Source organism: Bos grunniens, chromosome 10 (assembly GCF_055505025.1).
Source record: "Bos grunniens cultivar Pamir isolate PY7600 chromosome 10, Bosgru_T2T1.0, whole genome shotgun sequence".
Lineage (NCBI taxonomy): Eukaryota > Metazoa > Chordata > Mammalia > Artiodactyla > Bovidae > Bos > Bos grunniens.
Genome location: NC_141174.1, coordinates 90572600 through 90589194, shown reverse-complemented (window position 1 = coordinate 90589194; position 16595 = coordinate 90572600). Strand labels below are relative to the sequence as shown.

General features: G+C 35.4%; 1 protein-coding gene across 7 annotated transcripts in view; it reads left to right on the top strand.

Moving 5' to 3' along the window:
• TXNDC16 (thioredoxin domain containing 16) overlaps nucleotides 1-16595 on the top strand; it is a 93158-nt gene that overhangs the window by 55838 nt on the left and 20725 nt on the right. For all 7 annotated transcript variants that reach the window (XM_086323054.1, XM_086323050.1, XM_086323052.1 and 4 more), the window contains 4 exons: nucleotides 2143-2286; nucleotides 3036-3095; nucleotides 8413-8581; nucleotides 8914-9050. In XM_086323054.1, coding sequence (XP_086179180.1) covers nucleotides 2143-2286; nucleotides 3036-3095; nucleotides 8413-8581; nucleotides 8914-9050 — 510 coding nt within the window. The remainder of the gene's footprint in view (nucleotides 1-2142; nucleotides 2287-3035; nucleotides 3096-8412; nucleotides 8582-8913; nucleotides 9051-16595) is intronic.

Here is a 16595-nt window from a genome sequence, read left to right as displayed (position 1 = left end):
AGGTAAGAGAAGAAAGGATGGATTAGGAAATAAGAATGGACTGGCAGGAAAATGAAAATATGTGAATAATAAGAAAATACTGTAAATGAGAAAATTGGCCTTCATTAATTTTGATATTGAGGGCATAACTTTTAGTGTCATAGAATGTGATATTTTAAAGTATCTTAAAATTAATAGTGTAAGTCTTATGGTTCACAGGTTTGAACACTGAAATTCCTAGAGTTATGTAATTTACTAGAGTCACACAGCTAAAAATTGCTGATGTGATACTAAAATCTAGATATAGTCTTTTATGGTATTGGAAATCATATGGAAAATAATAATTTAGTTTTCTGAATGCATTGTCTTTCTCACTTCCTTTCTTTTTAATATGTTATTACAGAGAATTATAAATGTATCATAAAATAGGATAATAGAACAAACCTCCAGATAACCATTTCCTGGCCTCACTCAACTACCATCAGTCAGTGGCTAATCCTGTTACATTCATAGCCCTTTACTTATTATTTTGCACCTAATTCCAAACATATAAATTCATCCATAAATATTTCTCTGTATTTCAGACATGTAAGGATTCTTTTAAAATTAACATAATGCTATTATTTCATCTACATGGTTAAGAATTGTTAATATCAGATGCTTAGTCGACATGCAGATTTCCAGCTTCATCATGCTTCTTCATGCCACTGTTGCTTTGTACATGCTGTTCGTTTTACTCATATGCCTCTACTGCCTCCTTAAGTTTCATTTTTCTTTTAATAATGTTCAGCTAGTGTCAACTTCTAGGAAGCTTTAATTGTCTCTAATCAAGTTGGATGTGCCTCCAATGTTACCATATGATCTGTACAGACTTCCAACAGGACATTTGTGAATTCAGAATATGTGTGTGTATGTGTGTTTACTACATATTTGAATGGATAGATGAATGAATGAATGGGTGGGTGGGTCTGTCTGTCTTACTGAAGTTTTTTTTTAGATTTAATTGATATGTAACATTATATTAGTTTTAGTTGTATACCATAATGATTCAATATTTCTGTATATTGTGGTTAATGAAACGATTTTTACATATTCAGAATCTACCCATGACTTAATACACATAGAATAAAATAAAAGTTTCTTGGTTTATATGACCTCTTATGGCTTTCCATGTGGTACTAGTGGTAAAGAAGCTGCTTGCCAATGCAAGAGAAGGAGACATAAGAGATGCAGGTTCAATCCCAGATCCGGAAGATCCCCTGGAGGAGGAAATGGCAACCCACTCCTGTTTTCTTGCCTGGAGAGTCCCATAGACAGAGGAGCCTGGCAGGCTACATACATACAGTCCATGGGGTCGCAAAGAATTGAACACAACTGAGTGACTGATCCACACATGATCTAGAAACCCTAGAGTTTTCTCACGTCATTCCTTCAGTCTATTTCGCTTTAGTCAAATGTGCCTTCCCTCAGTGCCTAGAGTATGCTGAGCTCTTTTATGTCTCCGAGTCTTTGCTATGTTGTTCTCTTTGTCTAAAACGTTCTTTTCTTGATTATCCGGTAGACTTTGGATTGCCCAATTTAAATCTCCCTGTTAAAATCTCTCAGTGTATCTTTTGCCTTTCTTCTTAAACTGATCACGTTTATAGTTACATATTTATTTAGTGATGAGTTTATCGACTGATTTTTCCATAGATAGAAACCGTGTGATCAGGGACTACGTCTGCTTTGCTCACTGCTTTCCTTAGTGTCCATCCCAGTGCTTGCCGTGTAGTAGAAGCAAAAGAAATACTGTCAAACGTGTGTGGTAGGACTTTTTTAGGTTATAAACTAATATACTGATTAGAAACGAATGTTATTTGTTGACAAGTTTATTATTTTTATATTTATATTTATTATATTATTTCTTGACAAGTGTAAGTAATTCCTTTTGGAATTAACTAAAACTTGATCATTTCTAGGTCAGGAAGCATCTGAGAGTCATTTAAGATAGGAAGCCAGACAACTGGAAAGTTTTCTAAATATCATGCATTTAAAATATTAAGATAGTATGAATTCATGAGTTTCTATGAAGTGCCAAATTTTCATATGCTTGCCTGGGAGAAGAGCTTAAATATTTTAAATTGTACATTTATGTTTACATTAATTTCTCTTCAAACATTTCAGAAATTCAAGATGATGAAGTGGAAGAAACTGTTTACAGAGACAGAAAGAGACAGTTACCTTTGGAACTCACTCTGGAATTAACGGAAGAGACATTTCATGCGACAGTGATAGCTTCTGACAGCATAGTGCTTTTCTATGCTGGCTGTGAGTATTATGAACCTTTAGAGGTGACTGCTGTACTGCACATTAGGACATTTAAAGTAGGCAGATTTTACTTTTGCATTCTGTTATTACACATTGTAAAATGACATAGCTTTCATATGTCCCACACTTTTAAACAATTTACTTCGAAGCTGTTTCTAGGGTTGTAAAACTGATTATATATAGTATAGTCTAAGTGGTAGTTGCTCAGTCATATCTGACTCTTTGCAATCCCATAGACTGTAGCCCGCCAGGCACTTCTGCCTGTGGGATTCTCCAGGCAAGAATACTGGAGTGGGTTGCCATTCCCTTCTCCAGGGGATCTGAGCCTCGTGCATTGCAGGCAGATTCTTTACCATGTGAGCCACCAGAGAAGCCCTGATTATATAGTTGATTATAAATTGAAGATTATGATTAAACTAGATGTTAAGCTTACTAATTTGGAAAATTGTTGTTAATCAAGCTAATGATTTTAATAGATTAACAGTTATTGGAGGTTTATAGGCATTATATTGCTTTTATCTTCAAACAATAGCCATTCAACTATACTCCTTGCCATATGAATGTAGAAAATTAGTTGTATTTGGAACTATCTTGAATGTGTGGACAATACTGAGTGCTGCATATTAGAATATTTCTTAGTATAAAATAATTTTAAGATACCCCATTAATCTATATGTTTGTTATGTATAAGTATGGATGCTTTAGAAATATGTATGTTGTAATATCTTTTTTTTTTTTTTTTAATGTAGGGCAAGCAGTATCCATGGCATTTCTGCAGTCCTATATCGATGTGGCAATTAAACTGAAAGGTATTACACTGTTGTAGGCATGTTTATTTTCCTGGTTCTGAGCTATAGCTATTTGTAAAATTGTGTCTCGCTAAAGGTGTAGAAAACCACATAAAATTTCAGATTATTACGTTTGTGTCTCCACAACAAACATAAGTTAATACTGAACGTTAGACTATTCCACTTGAAACATGATTAAGTATTGAAACCATTTTACAGCAAAGAAAATTAAAAAGTGATAACTTCAGTATAAGTTAATACTCCACAGTTAATAAGTTAAGGAACCATGAGTTTCAAAACTGTTAGGAGCATTCCCTTTGATTCTCTTCATTAAACTGTCTTATAGCTTTATACTTAATCCAGTAAACTTTTTGACTGAATTCAGTCATTCAGCAAACATTTATTGAGTGCCTACTATGTGCCAGTTACTGTTAAATATTATTAAATATATACTAAATATTATTAAATAAAAATTTGATAGATAAACCTATATCTCACAGTCTAATGAAGGCTCTAAGATCCCAGTGTTCTTGAAGCTATACAGTTAGCTTTTCATGGGTAGGGAATTTCTTAATAGCCAGAATCTTTTTATTTTAACTATTCTATGAAACCTGATTCAGTGGTAGACAAACAGTAATCCAAGCAATGAACTCAAAATGTCTATGCCACTGTCCCAGCAAAGAAAAGGAGGAGTGGGGAGGCCTGTTAGTGTTAGTAAGAGAGAGAGAGTAATGGATTAGGTAAGTATAATACTTTTTAATCATTCGAATAAGACAGTCCATATCATGCTTTGTATCTTTAATATTATTTCTTCTTACTCTGTTTTTCTTGTTAATAAAAGCTGTTATGGCTAAATGGGCTTTTTCTTGGCTACTCCAGAAATGCATCTACCATTTAGTTTTTTTAGGACATTGGCTTACAGCCTCTTTTATTATTTAGTAAGTTCCTTATGGGAAGAAAGTATGCCTTATACTCAGTTCATTGGACTTGGTGCATTGTCTTACACTACAGAATATCTTGTGTTTAATAATTGTTGAGTAAATAAATTAGCAATATAGTAGAGTTTCATAAATTTTATTTTATTCTCACAAAATTTTATTTTGTGGAAAAGGTGTACTGGTATACAACGTGTGTGTGTGTGTGTATGTATGTATATATATATGTGTGTATATATATATGTGTGTGTATATATATATATATATATATATATATATATATATATATATGGGGCTTTTGTGAATTCAAGAAGTTGATTCCAGAAAGTCAACCCTAAATACAATATGTTCTATAATAATTAAAGCATCAGAGATATAAAAAAATCATTGTTGATCCATTTCTCTTCCATTCAATTCCAAACTACATTTGATCTATCGTTTGATTATTTCATTCCCCAAGTGAAGGGATGATTAAGTCTGTACATAATATGATCCCTAATATTTTTTTTAAAGCAAATCCTGTCACTCTCTAGTTCTCCTTTATGATTGCAATCTATAGACTGATTTAAGTTTCTTCTCTTAGGTTTTCCAGCCTTACTAGAAGAAAGAAAAAGTAGGAAAATATAAAAAAATAACCATATATATAAATATAAAATATAAATATAAATAAAATATAACCATTTATATATATATAAAAGTAGGAAAATATAAACCATAATAAAATAGTAATTGGATAATGTCCCTGAATACTAGAATTATCCCCCCTCCCCAGCCCATTTGGCTAGATACCAAATGAAAATGGAAGGAGGTTCTCTTACTTTCTTCTCTGTTAATGACCACATAAAGACCTGACCCCTCAATGCAAGGACTCTGAGTTGTATGTGTTTGTAGAATAAAAAATGAAGATTAACCACCAACCTAAAGACTTGATTTCTTTTTTCAATTAGTATGTTCTTTATGAATAACAATTCTTTTAGTAATTAGATATCAGGTGGATTATTTTGGAAGTTCATGGGGCTTCATATAGAAATGCATACTATAGGTAACAATAATGTTTTATGTCTGTGGTGAAGCCTATACTATAATTTTATAAACTAGGACAATATTGTAATACTTTGGGGGTTGTATAATCTTTCATGTTGTTTTGGGAAAAAGCCACTTATTTAATCTTAGTCCAAGAGGATGAAGAATATTTTATACTTAGTCACAAGGTGGCAGCAAATGTCTGTTTTTGTTTTTCTTTTAAATTAGGATCCTTATTTGAAATTGCTGTGTTGTTAAAGTACGTGGAGTGTAATACTACAGTAATCTTAGAACATTAGACTATTCCACTTGAAACATGATTAAGTATTGAAACCATTTTACAGCAAAGAAAATTAAAATGTGATGACTTCAGTATAAGTAGCCTTATCATTTTTTAATAATATATATCAATATTCTTTATTTCAGTTTTAAAGATAACATCAAAGTTTTCAGCTTGGACTGCTGGGACATTTTAAACAGTGCTAGACCCACTGAGGATGCCTATTGAAGGGAGAGAACTACATTTATTATGACACCATGTTCCATCCTTTGGTGGCAGTGCATAGTATCATACTCCATTTGAGCAAGCACCAGCACATGCACCACTACACATTTACTGACTAAATGACTAACATAAAGGAGAAGAGAACTTTATAGATCCAAGCTTAGAAGGAATAAAGGTTTATCTTTGTATGTCATATAATATTCAGGTATTAACATACTTCAATGTAAACACTGAAAATTTGTTCATGAAGAAATATCAGGGTACATTTCACAAATTTTTACTGGATACATAATAGGTAATAGACATTGTTCTAGGTAGCAGGTTTATAAGACAGACTAGACCCTGTGAGATAGAATCTAGGATCATAATGTAAAGATGGATTTTTAGTATTAAAACTTTTGAAGATAAAATATTAAAATATTGCATTTTGCAATTTTAGTCTTATGGGTAGGTTACATCCTAATTTAGAATTTAGGATTAAATTGATATACAAAGATTCCTTCTTTGATCTAATACTATATTAAAATTTCCTTTTATTAGATTTTCTTCCTCTCTTTCATTAGCTGAGTTTTATGGTACTTTGTTATTTGGTTTTTGATATCTCTGCACCTAACTATATATTTTGGAGAACTGGAGAACTTTGCATATACAGTTGACTTAGACAATGCAGGGATTAGGGGCGTTGACTTTCCGTGCAGGAGAAAATCCAAGTATAACAGGCTTGGCCCTCCGTGTACACGTTTGCTGGAGAAGGCAATGGCACCCCACTCCAGTACTCTTGCCTGGAGAATCCCATGGACAGAGAGGCCTGGTAGGCTGCAGTCCATGGGATCGCTGAAGAGTCGGACATGACTGAGCGACTTCACTTTCACTTTTCACTTTCATGCATTGGAGAAGGAAATGGCAACCCACTCCAGTGTTCTTGCCTGGAGAACCCCAGGGACGGGGGAGCCTGGTGGGCTGCTGTCTGTGGGGTCACATAGAGTTGGACACAACTGAAGTGACTTAGCAGCAGCAGCAGCATACACGTCTGCTCTGTATCCAAGTTTCCACATCCATGGATATATCCAACCTTGGGTCATGTGGGACTGTAGCATTGACTATTGAAACAGATCTGTAAGTGGAACTGCACAATGCTTTCCAAGGGTCAATTGTATTAGTACAGAACAAGTAGGAATTTCTCTTTGAGGTTCTGCTATGTGTTTTCTCAGGCTGAAAAGAAATTATTTAGATTAAGTAAATATGTATGAAATTATACTGTTGAGACAGGTTGGGTATGTGGAAGTGAAAAGTGAAAGTCGCTCAGTCGTGTCCGACTCTTTGTGACCCCATGGAATATACAGTCTGTGGAATTCTCCAGGCCAGAATACTGGAGTGGGTAGCCTTTCCCTTCTCCAGAGGATCTTCCCAACCCAGGGATAGAACACAGGTCTCCCACATTGCAGGCGGGTTGTTTACCAGCTGAGCCACAAGGGAAACCCAAGAATACTGGAGTGGGTAACCTATCCCTTCTCCAGGGGATCTTCCCAACCCAGGAATCAAACTGGGGTCTCCTGCATTGCAGGCACATTCTTTACCAACTGAGCTATCAGAGAAGAGAAGTGAAGTGAAGTGAAGTTGCTCAGTCATGTCCAACTCTTTGCAACCCTGTGGACTGTAGCCTACCAGGCTCCTCTGTCCATGGGATTTTCCAAGCAAGAGTACTGGAGTGGGTTGCCATTTCCTTCTCCAGGGGATCTTTCCTATCCAGGGATCGAACCCAGGTCTCCCACGTTGTAGGCAGACACTTTACCGTCTGAGCCATTAGGGAAGTCTGAGCTATCGGAGAAGCCCTAGGTAAATATCATGGAGGCCCTAGATAGTATATTCACACACATATTTAAGGTATTTCATGTACGAGGACTGCTCTAGATTCTGGAAACTCAGTGATGAGGAAACCAGACACAGTCCCTGCTCTCAGGAAGCTCAAATCATACAACACAAATGAGTACATAATTCCATGATGAGGTAGGGAAAAGAGCATGGTCCTTTAGGAGTATAAGAATCAGATGTAGATCAGGGTGTCAGTGGAGGCTTCTCTGAAATGGTCACACATGCAGAGATCTGAAGGGTGAGAAAGACCTGACTGGTAAAATTGGTAGAGGTGGGCTGATACCAAAATAGATTTGAGTTTTGAAAAGATATCTCTAGCTTCAGCGTAGAGACATACTAAATTCTGGGAGATGAATTAGAAGTGATGACTAGAATGGTGGCAGTAAAGAGAAAGGGACAGATGCAAGAGGTACTCAAAATTTAGGTGGTAAAATTGGAAGGCGTGCGGATTGATAATGTAAGACCTGCGGAGTTTAGGAATGAAGAGGTGTGAAAGGTGATACTTTGCTTTCAGAGTTGCTCAGGATGGCAACGTTCACTACTGTTCAGAGGAAAGAAACCATGTTTGGTTTTAGACGTCTTGAGTTTGAGGATGTTTCTGTTCAAAGGGACCTAGAGAAGGCAGTATGGATACATGGATCTGGAACTTTGACGATCCTGGGCCAAAGCTATAAATTTAGGATTTATTAGGTTGTTGTTGATTATTGAGATTGTCTAAAAGAGAGTGAAGAAAGAAGAGAAAGCAACTTAAACTGAGCCTTGAGGGGACTCCCGACTCCACTGGCCAAAGAGCCTGCAAAACGGAACAAAAGGAGGCAGCTGGGGAGAGGTTGGAGCCGATGGGAGGAGGTGCTGCAAAGAACCAAGGGGAGAGAGTCCGCCAGGAGTACGTCATGCTGCTGAGAAGTTGAAATAAGAACGGGATATAAAGACATCAACAGTTCTCAACAACTGAGTTTTCTGCATTAACATTTATAAAAATGTGCGTTTTCTTTTTATTTAGGCACATCCACTATGCTGCTTGCTAGAGTAAACTGCGCAGACTGGTCTCATGTGTGTACCGAGCAAAATGTTACCGAATTTCCTGTTGTAAAGATGTACAAGGAAGGCCAGAACCCGGTATCTTACACTGGTATGCTGGGAACTGAAGATCTCTTAAAATTTATTCAACTGTAAGTATTCAGCTTCACCCTAAGATTTTTTAAGTTTTAGATCTATTCAACTCCTAATTCCCTTACTTATTTGACACACCTTGGATAGGTTAAGGAAGTATGAACACTGATGAGAAGAACCTGTCTATTACTTTTTATCACTTTTGGGGAGATAGAAATTTTATTTAATGAGACTGATTTTTTTTTGTTTTGTTTTGAATAGTGTTGTCTTTATTTTGTCAGATGTTTATCCTATGGAATATACTAAGTTCAGTATACATATATATATATATATATTTTATAAGCTGAGAAGTATTTTTTAAAATTAATTTTGACTATAAATATTCATCCAGCAACAGGATTTCATGCCCAGTGAACATTATGTCTGTCCAAGAAGCAGAAGAATATTTAAATGGGGAATTATATAAAGACCTAATTTCCTATTCTAGCATGTCAGTACTGGGACTGTTTAGTCCAACCATGACAAGAGGTAAGTGGAACTGAACATTTAAATTATATAATGTACAGTTGAAGGCTTGTTTACTTGTTTTCTTTTTAAAGAATTAATATCTTTTAAAGAGAACTCAATTGTAGAGAATTTTGAAAATACAAAGAAGTTTGAAGAAAAATAAAAATCTTTCGAGTTGTTAAATTTTAAGGTAATTTCTTCCCTGTTTTCTTGTGAACTTATGTCTTAAATATTAATATACATTTTAATGTAATTGGGCTAGTACTGTGTATTTAGGTTAGTATCTGCTGTTTTTATTAACATTAAGTGGGTGCATTTTTCCATGTGATTAATATTCTTCAAAAACATCATGGCTGTATAATATTTGATTGGATGAATATACCATAATTTATTTAACTGTTTACCAACAAATAATTTCTTTTATTTCCTTTTTGCTTTGTATTGTAAAGAGTATTTTTATTTATGAGTCTTTGTGTAGGTTTTAGACTATTTAATAGCTATGGATTCCCAGTAGGTGAATAACTTTGTCTTCTGTAAACTGTATATGTGTTATTCATTTTTTTTTTAAAAAGGTTTTAGCATTTGTCTAAGGAATTACTATGAGATTATTATATACTAAAGATATTAAGCTTTTGTCATTTGATTAATATTCCAATTATTTCCCCCAGCTTGTTGTTTGCTTTTTAGCTTTGCCTAGTAATTTTATATGTAATAGTTAAAATTTTTTTCAAATTTATTCATTTTGAGATTTCTTCTATTGCTTTAGCTATAGAAAATCCTTATCATTTTGATTAGTTAATAGTTACCTGTCTCTTCTTGTTGCTTTATAATATTTTCTTATGCTATATTGTCTTGTTTTGAATATTCTTTTTTAAAATTTGTGAGTGATAAGACATAGATAACATGAAACTTAGCCTCTTAATCATTTATAAGTGTATAGTTAACTAGTGTTAACTGTATTTCTATTGTGTGCAAATTCTGATTTCCAGAACTTTTTCATCTTACAAAATTGAAACTCTTTACACGTTAAAGAGCAACTCCCTTTCCCTGTTTCCCTGCTGCTGCTAAGTCGCTTTAGTCGTGTCCCACTCTGTGCGACCCCATGGACGGCAGCCCACCAGTCTCCCCCATCTCTGGTATTCTCCAGGCAAGAACACTAGAGTGGGCTGCCATTTCCTTCTCTAACTCCCTTTCCCTGTTTCCCTAGCGCTTGGCAAACACCATTTTCCTGTCCATTTCTATGAATTTGACTACTCTAGTACCTCATGAAAGCCAGATCATGTAGTGTTTGTCTTTTTCTGAATAGCTAATGTATATACACATATCTTTTTTAATGTTTTCTATTTTATTCACTTTACCTATTGATACTTAGTCTATTTATTTTATAAAGCATGTTGAATATGATTGGGTTGTCTCTTTTTCTTTTTGACAACTTCTTATCTTTTTTGCCTATTGACTCTTCTAAGTGAACTTCAGCCATTTACACATATTGTCTAAACTTATTCAAATTTTTGTTGCTTGTTTTATGCTTCCTTGGTATTTCTTTTTTTTTTTTAATTTTGTTTTATTTTTTTTAATTTACTGAAGGATAGTTGATTTATAATGTATTAATTTCAACTGTACCTCTGAGTGACTCAGTTATACACATATATTTTTTTAATATTCTTTTCCATTATGGTTTATCATAGGATACTGTAATATTTCCCTGTGCTATACAGTAGAACCTTGTTCTATATATATATAGAACTTTTTATATATATATAAAAGTTTGTATATGTTAATCCCAAACTCCCAATTCTTCCTTCCCTCACACTTCCCTCCTTGTCAACCACTAGTCTGTTCTGGTTTGTGAGGCTGTTTCTGTTTCATAGATATTTCATTTATGTTGTATTTTAGATTCCACATATAAGTGATGTCATATGGTATTTGTCTTTCTCTTTCTGACTTACTTCACTGTCTGATAATCTCTAGGTCCATCCATGTTGCTGCAGATGGCATTATTTCACTCTTTTTCATGGCTGAGTAGTATTCCATTATATATGTATGTACCCCATCTTCTTTATCTGTTTATCTGTTGATGGACATTTGAGTTGTTTGTGTCTTGGCTATTGTGAATAGTGCTTCTGTGAACACAGGGGTGCTTACGACCCTTCAAATTTTAGTTTTGTCTAGTTTTATGCCTAGGAGTGGAATTACAGAATCATATGGCAACTCTATTTTTGGGTTTTTGAGTAACTTTCATATACTGTTTTCCTATAGTGGCTGCACCATTTTATATTCCCACCAACAGTATAACAGAGTACCTTTTTCTTCACACCCTTTCCAACATTTATTATTTGTAGACTTTTTAATGATGGCCATTCTGACTGGTGTGAGATGGTACCTCATTGTAGTTTTGATTTGCATTTCTCTAATAATTAATGATGATGAGCATCTTTTCATGTGCCTGTTGGCCCCTGTATGTCTTCTTTGAAGAAATGTCTGTTTAGACCTTCTGCCCATTTTTTCAATTGGGTTGTTTGTTTTTTTGTTATTGAATTGTGTGAGCTGTTTGTATATTTTGGAAATTAAGCCTTTATTGGTTGCATCCTTTGAAGATGTTTTTTCCCAGTTCATAGGTTATTTTTTTGTTTTATTTTTGGTTTCCTTTTCTATACAGAAGCTTGTAAGCTTCATTAGGTCATATTTATTTTTGCTTTTATTTCTATTTCCTTGGGAGACTAACCTAAGAAAACTAATTCATCTTATTTTTGATGCATTTCAAATTAATGCTTTTGCCTTCAGCTTTGATACAATGCTTATACTAAGAAGTTTAATTTGTTTGTTTTACATAGTATCATTGGTTTTCCGTAGTATCATAAGCCTACCAGTGGGCTTCCCTGATGGCTGAGATGGTAAAGAATCTGCCTGCAAGGCAGGAGCCCCGGGTTCAATCCCTGGGTTGGGAAGATTCCCTGGAGAGTGGAATACCCACTCTAGTATTCCTACCAGGAGAATTCATGGATAGAGGAGCTTGGCAGGTTATAGTCCATGGGGTCGCAAAGAGTCGGACACAACTGAGCAATTAGAACTCTCTCTACACTGTTGGCTATAGTGTTCTTTGAATATTAAAACCTCTCTATACTTAAACTGCCTCTCTTTACTTTTTTTGTCCTTCAAAGGACTGTGTCTTTCAATAAGTTTTAAAGAGAGAGTCCACAGGACATTTATTCCAACCAATGGTGTTGCTTAGAATGTTATTTTCTTGGCTTTGGAGATGGATGGCCTCTTGACTGGGTAGCAAAAAGTGTTTTTTTCATCATGTCAACTGAGGGAAAAAAAAGCACAATGTGAGAGTTGTGAGTTAAGTTTTATTGGGGGGCAAAATGAAGATTATAGCCTGGAGCCAACCTCTCCGATAGTTTTGGGGATCTGCTCTGAAGAGCTGAGCGGGGAGGCAATATATATGTAATTGTGGTGAAGAGGATTACCTGCGGTCAAGCACACGTTTTAATAGAAGACTGCTGCTAGTCACAATGAGCAGATGTCTCTGTTAATGATTTTAGTGCTGCTTTTCTAGATACGAAAAGATATAAGAAATTGGGTCCATAAAATCTTTTGAAAATATCTATCTGAAGGCTTGTTCTGCCAGTTTTGCCCAGAGTGCAGAGTGCCTCATTCCTGATTTCCACCCTGAACTCCTTTCAGGGTGTGTTCAACTGAACACAACTAAAATGGTTGGTTGCCTTATCCTTACAGAGGCAGATGGCAAGTAACAATGTTTAGTTGGCATTCTCATGCTGTTTCCATTTATGTAGCAAACTTCCTCTTTCGTTTTTCTTTTATTTAAGATGAATTTCAAAGTCTGAATGAAATATTTTAAGAGTGTTTGTATGGGAAGAAGATCCCCAATGTCCAGCATTATAATTGTATATAGGTGATACTATTAACTATTGATTCTTATTAAATTTTGCTTTCTAAAAATTGCTGTCTAGTAATTTTTGCTTTCTACTTTGTCTTCAAAATTAAAAAAAAAAAAAGAACTCACTAGAAAGAAGAATAAGACTGTTAATGTGTGCCATGTGGCTTACCATCTTAGAAAGCAAAATCCAGAAGGCGTAACTTTTTAATTTCTATTCTATGAAAAATCATGAAGTAAATGCCTCTATGTTTTACTCCTTTTTCCCTTTCTCATGTTTTTTCACCCACATTGACCTTGTTTTCTGCCTACCTCAGGTGCCTGGTGTCCTGAAGTTCTTGTTTATTATTTACACTGGGCCTCCTTCTGAAAAGAATTAGTCTTTAGATAATAAAAAGCACAAATACAATAAAATCATTAAAACAAGGATAAGAGTCAAGCAATAAAAGTAGGAGATAATTAGGTAGAATACCTAGAAACAATGCAGTGATCGTAAAACTTAACCCTGAGCAATCTGGTAGCAAATAGAAACAAAGATGAAATTTTTGCCAATTATCATCATTATATAATAAATGGCAAAATACTAGTTAGGGTGCTGAGTCACCCATAGAGAAAATATTTCTCTAATTGTACATGCTGAGGGGAATTTTTCATATATGTGTGTATATACATATGTATTTTATTTAGAGATCGACATAGGAACAGTGTGTTGTTTAGTCGCCAAGTTGTATCCAACTCTTCTGTGAGCCCATAAACCGTAGCCTGCCAGCCTCCTCTGTCCATGGGATTTCCCAGGCAAGAATACTGGAGTGGGTTTCCATTTCCTTCTCCAGGGGACCTTCCTGACCCAGGTATTGGACCCACATCTCCTGCATTGTCAGGCAGATTCTTTACCACTTAGGCACTTGCATGACCCCCAGAAACACTGTACTTGACCATATTTCTATACAAATGATGATAAAATTTACATATAATTACCTCTCAACATACTTGAAAAGCATAATGCTGAAGTATTGATACATAAAGGTGGTTCTGGTGTACCAGAATGGTGTAGTCTGGGTATGATGCTTTTTTTTACTGGCTTGGTTGCTTTTAAGCCTTTTAAGTCAGGTATTAGTTCCTCTTCTTTTTTGTTTGTTTTTGTTTGCAAAAACTATCATGGGATAGTTGTTGGACTTTCAGCGTCTACTGAATGAGAAAACATAAAACAATAAAGGGCTCTTATGAATCATAAAATTTTTATGTTCATTTTGATTATATTCACAAATGCTAACTACCAGCATTTGCTGAGCACTTTTTGTATGAGATACTAATTGTTATTCATGTAGATTCTAATGGTTTGAAGACTAATGTGAGTCCCGTGAAAGCTGAAATGTCTCTTTTATCTGCTGGTTTATTTTTCAGGCCCCTCCACTAGAAAGTTACTACTTTTCCCCTTATAGTTAATAAATACTTTGTGGGAATATAATTTAAAACTCTGTAAATGTCCTGTTTGGAGAAGGCGATGGCACCCCACTCCAGTACTCTTGCCTGGAAAATCCCATGGATGGAGGAGCCTGGTAGGCTGTAGTCCATGGAATCGCTAAGAGTCGGACATGACTGAGCGACTTCACTTTCACTTTTCACTTTCCTGCATTGGAGAAGGCAATGGCAACCCACTCCAGTGTTCTTGCCTGGAGAATCCCAGGGACGGGGGAGCCTGGTGGGCTGCCGTCTATGGGGTCACACAGAGTCCGACACGACTGAAGCGACTTAGCAGCAGCAGTAGCACATGTCCTGTTTCTCATCTTACTTTGCATACTGGTTTTAGAATCCACTCACTGCCTGAAAGAGGCATTACTATGATAGTTGCCAAGTGGGCACTTTCCAATTCCATTATTCCTTCTACCTTTATTAGTTGGCATACTACTCGTTTGTTTATCAGTATGGTTAGCTGAGTTCTTATTTTATTCAATGGATTATAATCAGCCGCTATCATTAATTTGCTCAGGTTGTCCTAGGATCCCTTTCATCCTATTATACTTTTTTCCCCATCATCCCTGGTACCTGTGACCTTTTGATATGTCTCCATTGTTTTTTGAATGTCCTTTTGCCACAGAATGTTCCCAGCCCCGTTCCTAGAATCAGCTAGTTCTCCAGGGAATCCAGTTTCCTTTAGTGAGACATTGAATCTAAAAGCTGAGATCTAGGGGTTAGGAATGCTTTTAATTACTGGGGTGTTCTTGCCTCTTGCTAACAGAGCTAAAATACAGATGAATCTACATATGTGTGTGTATAAATATAACTATGTAATAAAATGTAACAGTGGAAAGAAGCAGTATTGTTAAATTAATATATTTATTTTATGCAGTTAAATATGCTTAAAGTTAAAACAACTAAATATTGTAAGTCACTATTAATATTACGTTTCAAGTATATTTATAGTGGTTAAAAAACTTTTTATTTAGATAACTGATCATTTCCTTATATTTGGGTTGGCATATATTCTGACATACATGGCAGTTTTCACCAAAAAGGAGAATGTGCCTGGTTTCAAACATTCAAAGGGGAATTTACACTTTGATTTAGTGGAAACGGATATAGATCTGAGGTCTACAGTCTTAAATACTCCCATTCCCCAAGGAACTCTTGGATTTATGAACAAGTAGACTCATGAAGAGCCTTCCAAGAAACATATTCATGAGTTTAGAATCTTATGAATGAGCAAATTATATGGAATGTTAGTGTCTTTCCCTGCTGTTTTTTATTTAAAAAAGAAGATGCTAAAACAGATTCCACTATGTCACTGCTTTAGGTAACAGTCATCAATTATGGATCAGAATTTAGGGAAATTTCTCTTAGAAATGAGAGTGTAGGCACTCAGTTCCTTCTGGTTGCCTTGTTTTCTTACGTATCTTTTCTAGCTTGGTATAGCACAGGCTAAGGAAAATGTTTTCATGGATTACTCATGTCTCACTAACTTGATGATCATAAATGAGCTCTCAGTGCTGCTTGCAGCTGGATCTTGCCACCCTAGTAAGTGGCTTTACTACAGTGTCTCTCAGTCTTGTGGAAAGCATGCCTCATTTTTAAAGACAATCTGGTGATTACCCAGTGTTAATGGTGTTGGTGCTCACATCACAGACATAGTACTGACTGCTAAGCGACAGGTCTTCTGGGTTCAGCACGCCCAGACCTCTAGGTGCTTTATGATTCGGCTCTTCCATCGTTGTGTTTCTGTTTGAACTGCTGTGAACCTTTCATGCAGCCAGCCGAGGTATCATCTGACCTTCAGTTGGCAAGAATACATCATTTACAAAAGTCCATCTCTGCTCTTTGCTCATTAGTCTATAGCTGTTTAATTCAGACTTGCTTCTGGGTTGTAAGATCCAGAATATGCTATTATTTATGAAAATGTATTCACAAAACCTAGAGATAATAGTTCTTGTTTTGAATATGCATATCATAACAAATGGGACAAGACTAATACACAAAGTAATCAAAGTTCAAAAGTAACGAAAACACCTTACAGAAAAATACAGGAAATGAAAAAAGAAGATGCAAATCCCTCGTAATTGTAGAACCCTAACACAGACAGTGTCAGAGGACTAGAATTTCCAGTCTTCTGTCTTTTTCTATGCATATAGGTCCTTTTAGGTTTTGTGGTATAAGGTGTGCATCGTTTCACA